Source organism: Mesitornis unicolor, unplaced genomic scaffold (assembly GCF_000695765.1).
Source record: "Mesitornis unicolor isolate BGI_N332 unplaced genomic scaffold, ASM69576v1 scaffold1417, whole genome shotgun sequence".
Classification (NCBI taxonomy): domain Eukaryota; kingdom Metazoa; phylum Chordata; class Aves; order Mesitornithiformes; family Mesitornithidae; genus Mesitornis; species Mesitornis unicolor.
The window spans coordinates 40,050-60,065 of record NW_010196960.1 but is presented as its reverse complement, the minus strand read 5'-3'; the positions used below and the strand labels follow the sequence as shown (position 1 = coordinate 60,065).

General features: G+C 38.3%; 1 protein-coding gene across 1 annotated transcript in view; it reads right to left on the bottom strand.

Annotated features, from left to right (window-relative positions):
* Positions 1–3,478: 3,478 nt before the first annotated feature.
* OLFM3 (olfactomedin 3) overlaps positions 3,479–20,016 on the bottom strand; it is a 24,000-nt gene continuing 7,462 nt past the window's right edge. The window contains exons 4-6 of the mRNA XM_010188636.1: positions 15,733–15,957; positions 6,373–6,479; positions 3,479–4,829 (exon numbers count right to left, since the gene is read on the bottom strand). Coding sequence (XP_010186938.1) covers positions 4,152–4,829; positions 6,373–6,479; positions 15,733–15,957 — 1,010 coding nt within the window. The 3' untranslated portion in view covers positions 3,479–4,151. The remainder of the gene's footprint in view (positions 4,830–6,372; positions 6,480–15,732; positions 15,958–20,016) is intronic.

The window sequence follows — 20,016 nt, the reverse complement described above, 5'->3', positions numbered from 1 at the left end:
ACTAATCAGATGGATGATCTCTTTGCAGTCTGGAGAAAACTCCTGCACGTCTCAGTTTTGTGAATCTGTGGTCACAGCTACCACATCAATGTAGTACATCTGTTTTCTAGAGCCCAGCAAAAGCTATACTGCACAAAACATTAATTTTTGTATAGTCTCCACAACTTGGTGCTGTGTAACTGTCTCCTCAGTTTCCCAGTAACTGAATGTAGACATCCCAGTAACAGTGATATTTGCATAACCTAAATGGTCTGTTTTGTATGGGAGAAATAACCTTATTGTTTTATAATTCTAGGATTAGTTTGTAGTTAATTGATTTGCTTCCATATTGACAAGCATGTATATGGTTATTTGTGGGAGAATTACTGAAGAAAGCTCAGCTTAGAAAACAAGCTTTTCGCAATTCGATGGTCTCTAGAAGTGAGATTTGGGATTTGGCTCTGTGATCTGCCGAAGTTAGTCTTTGTATGCTTGAGTACATTTGAGTGTGAGCTTCTGGTAGGATGCAGTTGTTACAGGACATCATGGAGCAGGAGTTTGTCTCCTCAGAATCAGTGCAGAGGGGAGCTTGTCAGCACAATGCGCTGAGACACAGCTCTGTCCCAAAGCTCTGCAGCTGCAGCCCTTGTTAAACTATAGTGGAAAAAATGCCCAAATGCTCAGCATTGGTTCCCGAATGCCAGGGACATAGAATAAGATTCACAGTGGGGAATGCTTGGATGATTTATAGGAATATACATGCCCATCTAAATGATTTCCAAAAACATTTTGACTAGTGTAAAAATAAGTATGAGTCAAGACTGTTCTTGAACTAGTAAAGAACAAAATTTACTGGATGAATAATTTGCTGTGAATGGTTTGTTCGTTTCTACTCCAGTGTTTTCTAAGCAATTGTTTATTATGACAGATTACCAGGTAACAAATTTATTTAGGCTGTGGTTTGAAACAAAGATCCTGTCTTTGCTATGGGTGCAGCCTGCTAAGCGGGGTGACAGCTAGTGCCCCATAGCTTGTCTGGAAATAAATGATATAAGCAATCTGTGGTTAAAAGATTACATCACTCTGTCTCCTTCAACTATTTTCTTTTAATTTTCCAAATTGAAGACCGACTTCTGCTAGCAGTGACGATAGTGCCGAGCAGGCTCCACAGCGTCACTCTGCCAGGGGTCTGCTTAGCACACTGCGACAGATTTGGTAGCTACTCACTGGAACAAACTGCCAGAAGGGATTATAAAAGATGACTACTGTTCAGGAAGCTTTCTCTGGGGAGGTTTGTTCTACCTGTTTTGTTGTGAGGAATGGCTGGCCCCTTCCAGGGAGAAAGCTGTGGGCTTTGCGACGTGCACCATTCCCGTTCCTTAGGCTCCCCTGGCAGAGGTGGGCCTGGTGGACTTGTGTTCCTGTGAGGGATTTGTGGTTGTGTGCATCCTTCTCTGCCAGCGGCACAGCTTTGGGACATTTAAGAATTCTCTTGGGTGCAGGAACGATGTGGTCCTTTTACATGTTTGTCTCTTGAAGCAGGAGGTCACTAACATATTTAAATAGGCTCTATAATTAATTTTTTTGTGTTTAAGGAGAGGGTTTTTTTCCCCTATAGTATCAGTATCTCCTCATAACAAACAGCCTATGCTTCAACTATAACAATAAAAGTTTACTTACTGATATGTAAATTGCTGCCACATTATGAAGATTTTCTGCTTGTGCTGCTGAATTATGAAGGCAAAACTTGTTACACAAATTTGCTTACATAGAGGCATGGTGTTTTCAGCCTTTTGGGACTTTGGAATTTCCAGTTTGGAAAAGACAAGTGATCAACACTGATTCACAGTCAATGTGCCTCAGCCTAATGACTAATGTTTTTAAGAACACTGTATTTGTGAAAAAAATAAATTTTGTTGAAGTACTCTGTGTGTGGGAAAGGTTAGGTTTTGTTTTAGGGCTTTTGATAAAAATCTGAACATACTTTATTTTTCATAAAATCTTCCTATGTGACATAAAATACCTTTTTAATGAGTAGTCACATACCCTTTTACGTGTCACAGAGGAGGTTTCGTTGTTAATACAGGAAAGCTGGTTACAGGAGTGAAGTGCTCTAATTTGTCTGTTTAGCTGAACTTGGTGTCTCCAAATCCTTAGTAAGTGATGGTAAAGGATAACAGCTATAATTCCAGCTACGCAGGAGGGGCGAAATGGAGGCAGGAGAGCAACTTTTCTCTGGTCATGAAATGATGTAATTTGTTGTTTTCTTTCCCTTTATCAGTTCTTGAAACCTAATTAATAGTTTTCTGTTATGCAACCATGAAAAATATGAAAAATAAGGCAATTTGTTCAGCTTCCTGTGGGCTTATATTGTAAATATTGTATATCTATAATAATGAAAACATTCATGAGAATTAATGTGGTCTTAGCTGGTAAGTTGGAAGAATAAGCAAATCAGATGTCTTCAAAATGGATCTGGTAAAATGTCAGTGCTTTTAATTTTTTTTTCTTATTCTTAAATAGGAACATTTTTGTAAATTTCAAAGGTTTTATAGAGGAGAATCTCAGATTTTGTGAGGAATGCAGCTCTTACACACTTTTCCAGATATGGATCTTTCTGCATTATGTGATAGCCCAGCTTAATAAAAAGGATCGTACTAGTTTTTAATGTTAGTTTCTTTCCATTTATGCCCAAATAGATAAATAGCACCTCATTCCTTTTTCTCAATAAAATATGCCTCCTCCTCACCCCAAATTTCTAATGAGGTAGTGTAGCAAGCCACATAGCTTTCAAAAATATTTGTTTCTTAAAGGCATCAGTTTTGACCATAAGTGACAACATTACTGCTAACAAAACACAAACCTCTTTGTAAGAAGTTGGCCTCAGTGTTGGGGCTGTTTTCTAGCAAGGGCAAGCAACGTGGTGGCTGGCTACCAGGTGCCATACTGATCATCTAGGTTTTGAACTGTTTCCTTTGTGTTTTCTCCCCAGTTACTGTCATCCCAGAGAAGATCCTTGTCAACAGATAAGAGTTCTTCTGAGTAAGAAGACAGGTGGGTTAAGGAAAGCAAGTTGACTCCTAACGTTGCTCCTTACTGCCCCAGAACGGCGCAAACAGGGGAAGCGCTCATGCACTGGGGTAGGAGGCGTGGGCAGCAGCTCCTTTCAGATCCTTGCTTGTAAATCCCAGGTCAGGGAGTGAGCATAAAATGGAAATAAAATGGTGGAAGGAAAGAGAGTAGGAGAAAAAAAGACCGAGAGAGAGAGAAGCCAGCAGCATGAGATAAAAATTGGGCAGGGCAAAAAATTGTAAAGCTGGGACTGGTATGAGGCTTCAGAGTTGCACATTTGCCAGTAAGCACCAAAAGTGAATAAGAAGGGGTCTATTGAGCAAAGCTGGGAATAGGGATCATGCACCTGAGAAACTATTGGACTTTCTCAGAAATAACAACCTTTTCTCAGACTTTTTACCACTTTCCATTGACCCATAGCCAGAACTGCAATTAAGCTTCAATATATTTTATAAAAAATAGTACTTAGTTTACTTTCACATAAGTGAAGAGATACAATTGCACAATGGTGGTTACAATGGTAGAAATACATACTGTCGATAAAATGTTTGCAAGAGATTTAAAAACATACTGTACAGCACCACATCTGAAATTGGGTGATGGCAAAATGAATCATACTCCATGTCCAAGGAAATTAAATTCCTAAATCTGTCTTTTGAAATTAATAAAAAATACAATGTGCAATATGTGTCTGACACTACCAAAATATTTCCTGAAGTTGAGCAATAGATTAAAAACAAAAATGAGGTAAAAAAAGACATTCATGCATTTAAGCCACCATTAGTCTCTGACTCTAAAATAAGGCAGATCATAATCTTTTTAAAACTCTCTTTAGTCACTTAAATCCTCTTTAGTGCTTTTCAAGACAAGGTCTTGACAGACCTTGTAGAATCATGAGTTAAGATGCTTTTATATCCAACAGGTCACTTTTGACAGGCTCAGCCGTATTTGAAATGCGTTATATGGTAGAAAATGTTGCTTTTCAGTAATGAAAAAAAAAAAGAAATGTAAATTAAAAGGAACTGAGAGATGGATGCTTTTAGAGTTTATCACAAATGACAATGCTTCAAGGGAAGGACGTGAGGAAAAGGGAAAGAAAATTATGTGTCATCTTCAGTTTTGATGACGTGGAAAAGGGTGACGTTAAACAGGACCTGATGTCCGTTATTCCAGGCATAGAGAGCTCTATCTCTTGCATTGTAGTCAAGCATGGATATATGAAAATACTGATTATGGAAAGGAATGTCTGTATACTCGTAAGTGGAGGTTTTTGTGGAATAAGAATAGTAGACCTTGGCTCCTGTTAAGTGAGAGTTAGTAACATACAAGGTGCCACAGATCATGAAGGATTCTCCAGCACTCCTCTTTGGGTAGCCTGTGCTCCAGCTCTTCAGCACCTCCAGTGTATCCTGGTTTAGCTGGCTGATGACAATGTTGCCTGCATTCTGGTTGGTGGCATACACAGCCCATAGCCCAATTTCATCTGCCATCAGGTCAATATCAGAAAAGCCACCCCAGGTGTAAGGGTACACATTGTGAAAGCCAGCGTACTCAAGGCTACGCTGTGCAAGCACCCGCCCAGTGTCAAAGCTGTATTTGATGATGATGTTGCTCTGATACTTGTTGAAATAGAGGGAGCCATTGTAGACAACATGGTTGGTTCCTGCCCATTTGAATGGAAGGTTGTATGTCCTTGATTCAGCCCCACTGACAAAATCTGCAATCGATTTATATTCACGGACAATTTTATTGTTAGTGTAACTATCCATGTACCAGACCTGGAAAGAAAACAAAGATTGGGAGTAAACACCTGGAACACAATCTGTGGTACATGATCATGATATGGCATGATAGATACATTGCAGAAAAAGAAGGAAAAAAGGCTTTAGGCATGCAGCAGGCTATCAGTGTACAATATTGTCCACATTCCTGTTACAAAAGCATAAGGAGCTCTTGAATTTCTGAATCAAAACTTACCTATACAGGTGAACTCTCAAGAAGACTGTTACTAACTACACTGTGCATTTTCAGAGAAATTTAATTTTGGATTATTCAGTGTTTTGTGTCTCTGCTATGTGAAGCTTGCTTAAAGATATTTCCAATAATCAAATGGAGGGATGGCAAATGGAATGCAAGCTAAGCTTGGATTTATGCTTAGGAATAAACTTAGTTGATTTTTCTTCAGTTGAACCTCTAATCAGTGAAAAAGAGTGTATTCTTAGTAAAGAAACCACATAAAATAGCAATGATACCAGTGAGAATTAGGTACCATTTTTGCCCCGAATCAATACTTTTTAAGAAACAGAATAATTTCAGGAGATCTTTTTGGTGCCAATTTCAAAACTGCCATTAACAAAATATTTTTATAAATGCCAGTTCAGCTCCCCATCTTCCTATCAGTTGAGATGCTGTGAGGGATATGGTTTGTTCTAGACTGCATTGATTTAAGAGGGTGGCAGTGAGGGGAACTTGGGGTCCCCTCCTGCCTGGGGAGGGGGCCGCAGTGGGGAGCAGGTGCTGGCAGAGACGAGATGGTTCTGGAGCAGCCACTGCTGCTCTGAGGTGGCAAAAGAAACTTCCTGAGGACAAGATGAGGCTGAGCAGAGTTTGCTCTCCTAAAGGTGACTGAGATTCCTGGAGTCAGCAGTAAACCTGCACAGACACAGCAGGCAGGGGAGAGCTCCACGCAGATCTTTAGTTATTACCATTTGTACGTTGTCTTTTCTGTTACCTTAGGTTTTACCCGTATTCAAAACATTAACCTTTGGGTCTCATACAAATGAAACCTATTGCTTGGACTTCAAAAGCTCTTTGATGGAGGAAGCACCTCCTTAAAGCTGTGACTAATTTGAGATGCTATTGCAGATCCAAACAGTAACATAACTTGGGTCTGAGGCAGCAAATGATCTGAATACAGCTCATGTGGGGCCTAATGCTGCAAATTTTGACTGTGCTGCATTATGGGTTATGCTCTTGGGTAAAAGTGTTGATGTTTGTGTTATATTACTTGGAGTCTTAAGGACCCCAGCTGAAATAAATATGGTAGGAAGAAAGCAATGGTGTAGTTGGTTCAGATAGGTGTATGTCATCCTTGAAACAGCTGAAGAAAATGGCACCAAAGGTCCTTAGCTAACTTTTGTTGTTGGATATTTTTGCACAAACACTGTTGCTTTTTCTCTGAAGATGTTTAACAGTGAACATGATGGAAGTAGAAGAATCATGCTTGAGAGTGTAACCTACTAGGGGGAAAATATCTTTTTAAAGATGAAAAAAATGCAAGTAAAACTCCAGGACACAAAGATATTCAGTGCCTTGACATACTCGATTATTTTTCTCTGATGCTAATGGATCTGTCATCCAGGCTCCAAATCGGGTTCCGGATATCTTGACTGTAATGGGGCCTGTAATTTTCATCAATTTGCCACATGCTGAAATCAGAAAAACAAATGCATTAATGCAAATAATTACACAGCTCTCCTTGATATCAGTCAGAGCACACGGCCAATTGCTCTAAACTAAGTAGTGGCTCCAGGGGATTCAGGCTTATGTTGAAGATGGATCATAATCTTCACCGTATGAACTTTTCCATATCGAGCAGTAATATAAAGACGTAAAGATACACAAAAATTTATATGTGTATATTTTAATTTCTATATATTTTTAAGCACAGTTACATTTTCTAGGCATAAATAAAAATACAACCTGGTAAAATATCTTCTAAACTGAAGGGAATAACAATTGACTATAAATGAAATGAAGACATAACCACCCCACACTTTTGCCTTCAGAAAGTTCAGTGCAAGGCTAGGACTGATGGATGTTTCAGTTTTCCATTGAGCAGGGTAACAAGGAGGTTAAGGGCAGACAGGAAAAAATGGGCTTGTATACAAAACGTATAGCTGTATGCAAATGCCCCTGTCTGACTGCCCTGTCGTAACACACACACAGCTTTTCCAGTACCAAGGGCCTGTGTGAAGGAAGGAAAGTCTTCTAAACTGAAGGGAATAACAATTGACTATAAATGAAATGAAGACATAACCACCCCACACTTTTGCCTTCAGAAAGTTCAGTGCAAGGCTAGGACTGATGGATGTTTCAGTTTTCCATTGAGCAGGGTAACAAGGAGGTTAAGGGCAGACAGGAAAAAATGGGCTTGTATATAAAACGTATAGCTGTATGCAAATGCCCCTGTCTGACTGCCCTGTGGTGACACACACAGCTGTCCCAGTACCAAGGGCCTGTGTGAAGAAAGGAAAGTGAATATGAGAATTATTCAGCTACCTTGGCTGTATCAGTTGGCTTTTAATTCATTAGGCTCTCTCTCATTAGACTGTCTGGGAGGAAATAATGAGAGTCGATATCATCTTGGATGCTGACCTTCCTAACAATCCAAAAAATCTATACTTTAGGGGACATTAATAACATACCTCTTAGCAGCAAGACCCTGGTGGAATTCATATGTTTACCTAGAGGTTTAATATAACACAGTGATGTGTAGGTGATTAGGTGAAATAGCATGTTTTTGAAGAAAAGATGTTCCATAAGAGTGTAAAAAGATGTGACACATTTAATTTATTTTTTTAATTTAAATATAAGTGCTTCTCCATGATACATGGTTGTGCTATACTGTATAGCCTTATCTATCTAGGAAATGTCGAAAACAAACTGTATCTGGTGTTGAGAGTGAACTTATCAGTTCACAAGAGAAGGTCACATCAAGCCTAGATTTTCTGCTTTCTGTAACTGGCAAGGAACGTGTTGTGCAAGGCTGTTTCAGTCAATTAGAAGGGGGTTAATGCTGCGGTGACAACTCAGGGGCTGCTCGCAGGGATTTTGTTCGCAGCCAGGGAAGTGGCGTGTAATGGAAATGAAGATAACTGAGTACATGCTGAGACCTCAATGAGCAGGAGAGGCTGCGTCTATTTTCTGAGTCAATCTTAAAATCTTTTGAAGATATTTTGGAATTTCCCATTTTATAGGTTTTCTACAGTTGGTTATCATGGCACATAATTTTTTATTCTGGAATTTTTTGTAGGCTGCTAGTTCTGTGTGCTGAGTGCTGTTTTTCTACAGCAACGAACTGCTGCTGGTTTGGAAAATAGAGGATTATATCCTATCAAGGTGAAGGCTTTTATTTTTTTAGGTGGAATGTTAGTCAGTAGCCTCAGAAATGGGCATGAGGTACACAAACCTAAGGAGTAGAAAGAAATCAGGAAAAATTTAGTACTCCTGAATTTGTAGTTAAGATAATTAAAATACAATGAACGTATGTGTTAAAGGCTGTACTAATTGATGCCTTTAAAACACAGTATAGAAATTATTAGGAAGACATAAGCAAAGAATTTGCAATTCTGAATCACTGTTTCTTCTATTTAGAGAAATACCCTGGTAGCAAAATGTGGAATCAAAAACGAGCTGTGTAATTTTGCTTCTGAATAGACAAAACTTAAAGAAGAGCCCATGGCAGAGATGTGGGGGCACTCACAGAGCCCACCTTTCGCACCTGGCCTGGGTGACGCCACGTGTTGGGGTAGGTGTGGGAGCGTGCACAGTGGGAGTTGAGTTTGCAAAACTGTCGGCTGCTGTGTGGGGTGTGAGCATGTCTCTCCCGGGGTGTTTGTGTGTGTGGTGTGCCATGTGCGACCTGAGCGTTCTGATTCTAGCTAGAGAAGGGTGTTCAGGAATGCGTTGGTTTATTGCCATAACATTTCTTAAGTGTGGTACTGCGGTTCCTCTGTTGTATTGCTTGTATTGATCCTGGATGTATAGTTCACTGATTGCCAGATAATTACATGCTGTTAATAATTAATAAATCTCTTCAGCCTTGATTTGGTTTAAAATATATGAACCAAGCCGCTTTCCTCCTCCCCATCTGGTAGTCAGAAGCTTTTAGAGAATGATATTTCAAAATTTATTGAGATACTGTTTAATGTGAAAAATGAGATGACATTGTACTTCAGCCACTAAATGACAGGCACTTTGAGTCAGGGTATATTTATGTGATTAAACTTTTATTTCCAGATAGCATGTAGCGATCAAGAAAGGAAGACTGTTAGGAGAGTTGCTATATAGCTGAGGAGCAGCTGACTGAAAAAGTGACAAAGCTGCTTTTTTCAGCATAACAAAACAGAGCATCTTGTAAGAGGCATGAGGATTTATTTTTTTTCTCCTGCCCTATAGTATGGCTCATGTTTTCTTTTCCTCGTTCATTAAACAGAAACCCATAAATCTACCTATTTGAGATATAACTTGATGGAACTGGTATTTAAAACTAAGGAGCAATACTAAAAGTATTTTTTTCCACATATGGCAAGCCATTCCCACTGTAGTGATAACTGATAATCCCATCAGCAGGTTTCTGCTGTAAACCTCAGCAGTACCTGAGGTCTGTTGGCCTGCTTGCTGATGGCATGGGCAGTAAGAAGGAAACAGCAGAGCTGTCAGTGCCCACTTCTGTCTTGTCACTACAGCCTCCTTACAGCTGGCAGATCCTTAGGGACAGGAGCTCAATATATGAAGTTTCCACCCAAATTCTAGTCATGTAAGTTTAGTACACTGCTACTGCACACAGCCTTTGCATGAAATTATTAACATCATTTAAAAAATGGGGAAATATTGTTTGCACTCACCCTTACTCTAACTGAAGATTGTTTCAAAATCTCACTCTTTGTTAACTTGAAAAATGTTCAGGCTCAAGTACATGGGTGGCATCTCTCCCTTCTTTTGAGCAGTCAGAATGCAAACCATTGCTTCCAGACACATGCAGACTGGAACCCCTTACCAGTCCGCTCAGTTCAGAAAGCACTGCTTGGAAGAAGAGGGCAAGGCCCCAAAGCAAGTTTTGGCTGAATGGTCAGCTTGATAAATCAGCTCATGCTGCTTTGAGCTGTTTAAGGCTGCACAAGTAACTTTTGTAGAAGTAACCTGTCCAAAGTATTGCGCAAATCAACTGGTTTGCTAAATACTGGTCCTGTGAATGCAGTGAACCTATTGCTGACTGATGATGCAGGGAAATGTGAGACTAGGAAAAAGTAATTGAGGCCAAATTGTCCTCCCCTTCTCATTGAACTCCCTCTGAAATTCAGTTCACACTTTATTCTGTCAACTTTCAGACGGTCCTGTAATGCAGTATTGCTTCCAATATTTGGAAGTTAAGAGAATCAAGTGAATGCAATTAAGAAAACAGTAAAACTTATTTCTTATTCTTCAAGAGAAAGGTATCGTTGCTTTCTCCAGTTCTGTCTTTTGGAGCCCTACCTTCAAGTGTGTCTACCTATTCTTTATAGCAGACCTATAAGAATGACAGAATTGGGATAATTTGTTTTGTTTATTATAAAGTAGCAAGTGTGCTGTCTCTGCTAAAGTATTACTGACTTACTAATACAATTTAATAATTTATTTCAGCTTAATATCACAGCATTTTCATGATGTTACTACAATATGCAGTTGATCAATCTGTTTAACACTGAAATAATTAGCAATATTGACTTCATGAAGATAATTCACTTATAACTTGCCCAAGCCTGATCTTGCATTTGATACCAAAGTTAAACGAATGACATCTCTTTTAAAAGTAAAGCTCAATATAATGTTTAACAGTTCACTGACGAGGCAAGGTGATTTTTCTGTGTGGCTGTGAGCACTTCCAACTTTGCATTCAGTGCAAGAATTTTTCCTCACTCCTTCACCAGAATTGGAAACAGCTTCTTCATGTCTACTTAAGTGTAAAAGGTGCTGATCTAATCCCAGCCTATATTCTTAGCTGCAGAATGAAGCTTATAAATGTTCATGTGGCTATATTAAAATTGATCTTGCATGCTGAGGTTTCTTGCTAAGGAATGGTGTTACTAATACACTCATAATCAGGGGCTTGAGCATCTCACCTATGAAGACAGGCTGAGAGAGTTGGGGTTGTTCAACCTGGAGAAGAGAAGGCTCTGGGGACATCTTATGGCAGCCTTCCAGTACTTAAAGGGGGCATTCAGGAAAGATGGGAAGGGACTCTTGGGAAGAGAGTGTAGTGATAGGATGAGGGGTAATGGTTTTAAACTGGAAGAGGGTAGATTTGAACTAGATATTAGGAAGAAATTCTTTACTGTGAGGGTGGTGAGACACTGGCACAGGTTGCCCAGGGAAGTTGTGGATGCCTCCTCTCTGTAAGTGTTCAAAGTTAGGTTGGATGGGGCTTTGATCAACCTGGTCTGATGGGAAGTGTCCCTGCTCATGGCAGCAGGGTTGGAACTGGATGATCTTTAAGGTCACTTCCAACCCAAACCTTCCTATGACTCTATGAAAGGCAGGATCACTTAACAATTTTGTGGCAGGGCAAGTCCTAGGAGTTAAAAGAATTCCAATTAGTTTCCAGTTGAGACTTTAGCTCATTTTGCATGTAGAGAAGCAGAACACAGACAAATGTCATGTGAAATGGGAAACACTTCTGGGCTATGAATTTTCCATAGCTATGAGGTGGCTGAGAATTAAAACTGGCCTACGCTTTTTTAAAAAATCAACCAAAACCACCTCTTTTTTTTTTTAGTTCTCTTTTTTTTTATTCTTTTTTTTGTTCTGGCAGAATGGAATATAGGAGAACGTGGAAATAGCTCTTGTGATGGCAGGAAAGCTTTTTTTTTACTAGTTGAAAACTTTTGGTTTATAGTAAACCTCTGCTTAATTCCCTGACTGGAGAAGGACCAGATGCTAGTGAGAAGATAGATCAGATACATCTCCATACTAGCAGATGTCAGGAAGTTCAAGAACACTAAAAAAACAGAAAAAAAGTTGTATTTCTAGGCATTTTTTTCCACCATCAGGTTCAGCTGGGGTTACACAGAAAAAGTGGAATTTTTAGAAGCACTGTCTTTTTCCCTTGACTTTGAAAGAATCAGCTGCCTATATTAGAAAATCCCAACTACAACTGATTGTAGTATTTGGAAAATCTAGCCTCTGAATGTTTATCCATCCTAAACTGAACTTACAAGTAACATCATATCATGCACAATCTGGGCATTTATGCCTTGATTCATCTCTTGTAACAGTTTTGTCCTGTGAACTACAGTAAATCTGTCTGTGATTTCCTGTATTTATTTATATTAAGGAAGAAGTTGAGCACAAAGTGACCATTAAAAAAGAAAGTAGATGTACTCCCCCTGGGGGCTGGGAAAGTCTGTGGGGCAGAAAGCATCTGTAAAGCTGCTCCAAAGTGAGCAAATACCAGAAGGTTGTGATGGACCAACTGGACAGCAGCTGTTTTGAAGATAGCTAGGAGTAGGCAGCTGATAGTCCCAGTCTCTGTGATGCAAATGAGTATTGGTAGCTGCTATATGTAACAAGTGAGTGTATGATTTATAGAAGGACTTACAAGGGAAATAAAATCAAAACATTCTCTTGAAGTGTTCATAAGCATCATTATTTTATTTATTATAGGTAATAAATAGGGGAAAATGCAGGGAGTATTTTTTTAAGTGGTTGCACAAATGACTTCCAAGTGCTTTACTACTTGTACTTTTCTGCTTATGGCCAAATCTGTCATAACATTGTAATGTGAGGGAAGGAAGAGTTAGTTCTTTCTTAATGGGTTTATGTCAGTTGTCCTGCATAATACTAGTCCAGCAAGCACTATAGTCTGGTTAGTAGAGCTTGCTGAGAGAAAGCCTCTGGATTTTTTTGCATGTGGTGCAATGACTTGCCATGTAATCTTTGGGAAAGTAATTTTCCCTCCTGGGCTGCTTGTTCTTTCATCTACAAAATGGAAATAATGATATATATCTCTATTGCACAGTTTTGTACTAAATGATATTTGTAAAGTTGTTTAAATCCCAAAGGGAAGGATGCTTTGGAAGTACAAGTACCACTCAATAAAGTAATCTTGTGCCTGCACCAATACCTCTTCTTCCACTGATGTAACAGCACTTCTTTGGATATATAGAATATTCTATTTTTGAATTTCTAACCAAAAGTGTTACTGTAAAATACTGTTTAGATTCTACATTATAATCAGATGTATCTACAAACAAATCCAATGTGCATCTACTGTAATTATTTCTTCATATTTCATAAGCAACATTTGGCAGCATATTGGCTTCTATGAATGCTACCAATATATTTTTTTCCCAATTTCATAAACACATTATGATAAGAATAGGAAGGTCCTAAGCATAGTGTGCAATCTGCATTCTTTTATAAATGCACATGCCTTACATACTCCCAGCAAAGGACCCATACGTGCATAAGTATACATGAATTTGCGGTGTGTACAATCATATGCACTCTATTCCTACATGTTTAATTGCATGCACTCTTTTAAAGTTTTGTGGACAAGTTTCTCAGCAGCTTTAACCTGAATTTGCTCTTATTCCAAAGAGGAGGCCCAAGTTTCAGTCATCACAACTGCTGTGGTAAGCATTAAACCTCAGTGACAGCAAGACTACTGCTTACTGTGTGTTAATGGGTGTTGAAAGTGTTACCAGTGCAGATGGAAGATCCCTTTTAAGTGGCCAGGACAATATAAATAATGCATTATAGTGCTGAAAACCACCTGCTAGGGAGAGGAATGGAAAATAGCTATTGCACATGGTGGCTGGATAATTATATTGTGAAATGCAACAAAATCTGTGAAGATTCAAGCCAAATCCTGTGGCACATTGGGGCCATTCTGCCTTCTGCCGCCATAGGCTTCTGGCTGTCAGATGGGCATGGACAGTCACAGCTGGATCATCTCCAGTGTGGTGAGTGTGGCTGGGGAGAAGGTATAGGCATGAAAGATGTTTTACGTTTATGCTTGCTGACCTGACCACACAGTACTAGTTTTCAGGAGTAACTCATAGTAAGCCTAACTCAAGCAGATTTTACTTTAAAAGGCATATGGTGATAGGCCAGAAATACAGCTGGTCCATTAATAGGGAAGCGTAAAAGTCATTTAAGCATCTAAGACCAGGAAATAATGCCAATAAGGATGAATAAGTCTGTATTAGACTTATTAGAAGGCCAAACACCTTTTAATAATGAATGTCCTTAATAATCTATTTCATACCAAAAATGTCTATTTTTAATATACATAATTTTAATAGTTGGTTTTGGTTTTTTTTTACATTAGCACACCAAAAGAAATAGTATGTGTTGCAGAAATTCAGGACAGATAGCAGGCGAAATGTGCATGAAAAATAGGGAAATAACCCCCGTGAATACACCTCGTCATTCTGATATATAAAATGTATCTTATACTGTGGTCACTTCACTAATCAATGTTACAAGAATATGCTGTAAAAGGAAAAAGACAAGACACTCATTAAAGTTGATGATCTTTTTGGTATCTAATAAACTTACTGGAACACTATCAGAAAATATCGTCTATTTATATGAATCTTCCAGCTTGCTGCGGCTTTGCAATGCAGCCATTTTCTCCTGGCTGCCTCCTGTCAATGCAGTAATGTGCTATTATGTGTGTGTACTGAGGGGAAAATAGGATCATAAGAGATTTCTGTTTGAAGAAGTCTTTCATGTACTTTAGCCCATCATCGCAGTCTTATTTCTAGTGTAAAATGAAGAAACTGAAAATAAATAATTTAAGAGGCTAACCTAACCTAGATTTTTCCCATTCCATTGCCTCACAAAAATAAAGAGGCACTGCTTATCAAGTCAACAACTTATTTCATGTCACGTGTGGCATTTAAAAGTAAATATTCCACACTTGATAACTGAGATACTGATCACAGGACTGAAACTTGGAGTTTCTAGCATTTTAATGTTCAATGTTGACTTATAAAGTGTTCATTTCTCATAGAGGGGCTGGACTGTTTGCTGTAGCAATCCAGGTGGCAACAGTGATCCATTCAGAAGGCTCAGAATGCATGGGTAGGTTGGGGAGTGGAGAGGGTGCATTGCAGTTGTGAAGAAGGTAGGTACTAATAATCCCTCTTTGGGCAGTGGAAGTTAAGCCTGACGCTTGACACTTCAGGCTTTTAGTTCTTGTAGCTGATACTGAACTAGAGCTGATTTTGAGATGCCACACATTTGACTTTTTCTAACTGAAGCCAGTGTGTGAGCAACCAGGATGGAGGCTGCCTGACGTAAACCCAGTGTGGTGCTCACAATGGATTGTTGCTGTGCTTCCTACAAAAATCATGCTTTGATCCCTTAAATTAGCTGTAATGCTTAAATAAGTTTTATTGCAAATTGGAGAATGACACATACCTCTTAACGTTAATATTACAGGTCTAAAGACAGTACAGTCAGAACGGCCTCTTGGGTGTCAAAGTAAGATGCCAGGCTATGATGTGGACATCTCAAAACTGATTCCCGTCTACTTCACACTAAATTTTTTTTCACACTGACATCCTCAACATAACCCAAGTAGCAATGCCTGTCTGAGTTTTTTTGAAAGAATATTTGTATCTCTCCAACCAGTTGTAAATGGTAGATTTTAAAGTTGCTGTCTGTTATAATTTTCCACCTTAATTCCTTCTGTATACAGTAGGGCAGATCAATATATAAGATACACTGTTGTGAACTTAAAATTATATGACTCACCTTAGGTTGGGTTACTCTTTACTTTTATTAAGGCAGCACAGATCAGAATATAATACAGTCTTTCATGAAACAAGAAAAAGGAAAACTTTGTCTTCCTATAGACAACTAAAAATATACAGCTAGGGGACCAAATTTGCCATGAAATTGTAAACTTACTGAGCTTCTTCATACAGTCTCGAAGCCTGGTCTCTAAACTGAGTACGCGCTGGTGTAGTTCGTCATAGTCATAAGCACCAATTTCTTCCTGAATCCCAGTGAGGACAGCGGACAGATTCCTAATTTCCTCCTTGAACTGGGTGATTAATTTGGCATCGGTTTTGTATTGTTCCAGCACTGGGATCAGTGGCAGGAGCTCATCCATCTTTTCTTTCAACTCCTGTTAAAGGCAATCAAATATGCATTAGAGCAGTTTAAAGGAGTTCAATCCCCTAATTCCCTTTATTGCAATATTTATGCCTGATCATTAAAATGACTTGAAAATGGTTATTGATTTTTAGTTACAGACCTATTGTTAGTGTATTGTGAAAGTTTTAGAAATCTCAGGCTTAATGGTAGTAAGCAGTAGATAAAATGCATGAGAGAATAGTTTTTCTACTGAAAGTACACCGTTACCTTCAAAGTCATCTGAACCAAATCTGTTGAAGGTCTGACTTTCCATCCAGAGGACATAAAGCCCCACTAAGTGTGTCTTTCTCGAGAGAAGGTGATTAGACCTCAACACAGAGTGACGTTCAAGGAGATCATATGTGTATTATAGTGCTGTCATAGCCAGTGAGCTGTTAATTTCTATTTTACTCCTTAGAAATACTGAAATACAGTTTTTTTCTCTCAATAGCTGTTGAACACTGGTTAGTCGTGTTCCAGCCACAGTGGTATATACCTCTTTCTTCTGAAGTAAAAAATCCGTGGTTCTCAACTGCGCTTTATATTTGTCATCCTGCTACATCACTAGGTGCCTTTGAACTTCCTCAGTTGGTCTCTCTTCTGGACTATTGCAAATAGTTTTTTGCCATGTGCAGTTGCTGCACTGCCAGTCCTATTCTTTAACATTTATTAAATAAAATAAGGCTCCACTTTGGAATCCTGGATTGCCCCTTTCTCAGACTTTTGCGGAGTCCCATACATTGAGAATTTGTTTCAGTTTGTAACCTATATTGGTTGCTTATCTTTAATTTCTTAATTATTCTTTTAAATGCACTAATCATAGGGGCTGTATTAAATTTAAACTAATTGTTTGAGATTGGTTTTGTTTGGTTATTATTCTACAGAAAACATCAATGAATCCTTGCAATCAAAAGGTTTTGCTTCAATGAAAAGCAGAGACAGGTTTCTCTCTGATATATCATTTGTATATAGAGATTCGGATATCTTTCTGTTATTTGAGGAAACAGCTGGGTTTCTATGATGAAATGCCAGAGAGACATGAGGAGATGCAAGTCTGGACAAAACAAGCCAAAGGATGGAAATAAAGATTTGTTAGGTACCAGCACTAGGTGGTAATAGAGGCTGTGAACAGATGAGGACGTGCAGGGAGAGGCTATTGAAGGGTTAAAAAAGCCAAGTCCTGAAGAATAGCCAAAGAAGTTAGCAGGTTAATTCGGATATCTTTCTGTTATTTGAGGAAACAGCTGGGTTTCTATGATGAAATGCCAGAGAGACATGAGGAGATGCAAGTCTGGACAAAACAAGCCAAAGGATGGAAATAAAGATTTGTTAGGTACCAGCACTAGGTGGTAATAGAGGCTGTGAACAGATGAGGACGTGCAGGGAGAGGCTATTGACGGGTTAAAAAGCCAAGTCCTGAAGAATTGCCAAAGTAGTCAGCAGGTTAAAAGGGGAAGCAGAAGAGAACCAAATGGAAGCCCAAGCACAAGAAAGAGGAACAGAAGCAAATGTGGTTAGAGGTTAGCGTAGTCACTGAGGTGGGCAGAGACACACATGTAGTTTGTTACATCCCTTGTATTAAAGGATGCAGTAAACAGAGTAGGACACTTCCAAAATAAATAGCATGATGTCAACTGCATTTTAGCTAGAAGATGTGAAAGAAACCGATAGGCAGGGGTCAGCAATTGAGATCCCTGATGATCTGCCTCTTGAACATGTTCTAAGACAGCTCGAGAGTTCTGCAGTATCTCATCACCCAGCTAATATAGCCATATTGCTTCAACAGTGCTTTCATACTGGAATTATTATTTACTCAAACACTTACATGTGTTGTTAAGAAGCATGTTTTGCACATAGATCATCTTAACAGCTAGAAAATTGCATTTTAAATTATAAGCAAATATGTAATTATAGATTGATTTGAAAGTGTTAGGAGTCCTGTTGGCTCTGTTCTCAAGGGGTCTTCCAATTACTTTATAGTAGCAGAAATATTGAAATGGACATTAAAAAAAAGTGAAAATTATTTTTATTTGACTGTTTTTATTAAAAACTTAATTGAGCCTACTTTATGCCTGCTAAAATGAACACTTTTTTCTTTCCTTGATGACAAAGAGAGTAGGCTTTGTGACATAGAAAACAGACCTCCAGAAGCTGAAGTTTTTGTAACTTAGGCTTTGATTCTGTGAGGCAGCAAACTGCCAAAAATCATGGGTAAACCATGATGGAAAAAAATGTGAAGCTTGTAAAAATTCAGGAAGATAAAAGATGTTTGAGAGAATTAGCAATGGTAACTTATTCCCGATAGGATTTATGCCAGATGAGATACTATTTGAGCAAACTGCTGTAACTTTTAATGGCCATCAGGTATCTCCTGCCTGGCATAAGTGCTGATTTGACTGAAGTATGACCATCAAGTGGGAGCCTGATCAAATTTGTACTCTTTGGTTCCTATTGACATGGAACCACAGTGTTAAGAGTATCTCACTGTAGTAAATGATACAAAGATGTTTTTGGTATTTTCATAATAAAGACAGTAACTTCATTGGTTTCTGCTGACAATCCTAGCTTATTGCTATGATGAGTGGTACAAGAATTAATTTGTATTGCAACATGGATAGGCGGTAGACGTATTCTGGCACTTTGCACCTGCTGATAGGAGGGGTTTCTTTGTCTTGAGGAAGAGAAAGCACTGGAATTTTAGTAGATCAATTTTCAGAAAGTCAGCAGCATATTGTATTATGTTGACCTTTTAAATTACTCTGTAACTTGATTGCATGGAAATTTGTTTTATACTCCTGGCAAACTGTCTAACTGAAGTTAAATGGCTGGCCAATACAAATATCGAATATTTAAAAGGTTAGAGTACTGCAGAAATCTGCTACCTTTGACATAGTATCAGACATTCAAATTTTGATATTTTGTACCAAAGCTATAATGAGAACACAGACTGTATAATGATATTAGACAAATGTGTTGTTACTGTAGCAATGAGTGGTGAAAGGAAAAAAGGTGGAGATGTTTTTTACTACCTGAAAATAACTGGAACTATGTGTTCAAACTCTAAGCTAAGCAAAAAATGGTGACATAAAGAATAAAGTGTGGTAGTCAGATCATTATTGTACTTGACTCCTAATATTTTTAATATCCATTGGATATTCAATGTCTCTGAAAAATAAATTGGACTCCATATCTATGTTTAGGTATTTAACTTTAGCACCAATTAGAAAGTCAAGCCCATTTTATGTGAACTTTCATAAGCACTTAAAAGATACATATTTGGTTAACATGTAATTCTCAATGTATTTTCTAGCTCTTATTTTGCTGTCTTGCAGTCTTGAATTTATAAGACTTCATACTTCTAAAGACTTAAATATGCTCTTGTAACACTTTTTTCCTCTAGAGTACTTCAGATAGCTTTTTCAGAATATACAATGCTACTTTCTAATCTCTGCAACCCTCCTTCCTCACAAAAAGATTGGCTTGTGGTTTTTGTTGGCATTAAAATTCCTTGGAAGCCTTGTTTTTAATCACACAAATGTGACTGGGAATGACTGCCCTCCTCCCCATCCCAAATTCAAAATAGCAAACCTTCAGACATGAAATTAGATCTTAATTGTACTGGATAAAAATGACAATAACCTGATTTATTACAGGCTTTCTTCCCTTCAACTGTAGTAAATGTCAAGCAACAGTAAAAGTGCAGAACTCTCTAGTTAGCTATTAGTTCCATTGGAACTCCCCATTTATCACCAGAGCTTGAATGAATATAAATTTCTCAGTATGACATGCACATTGATACAGAAGAAACAGGAATCTGTTTATAGTGACATTTCTCTAATTACTTAATAATTAATAGTTACTCCCTATTACAATTAAATTGAACAGAGCAAAAGATTATAATCATAAAGGAAGATTTACTATGCTTTTCTTTTTAATGTTGCTCTTGTATGAGCAATTCAAGCTGAGATCTTAGCAGTCCATGAAGTGCTGCTTAGCACATTGCTTCCAGCAGGCTTCCAAACTTATTGTTAAAATAAAACCTACTTGAAAATGCTT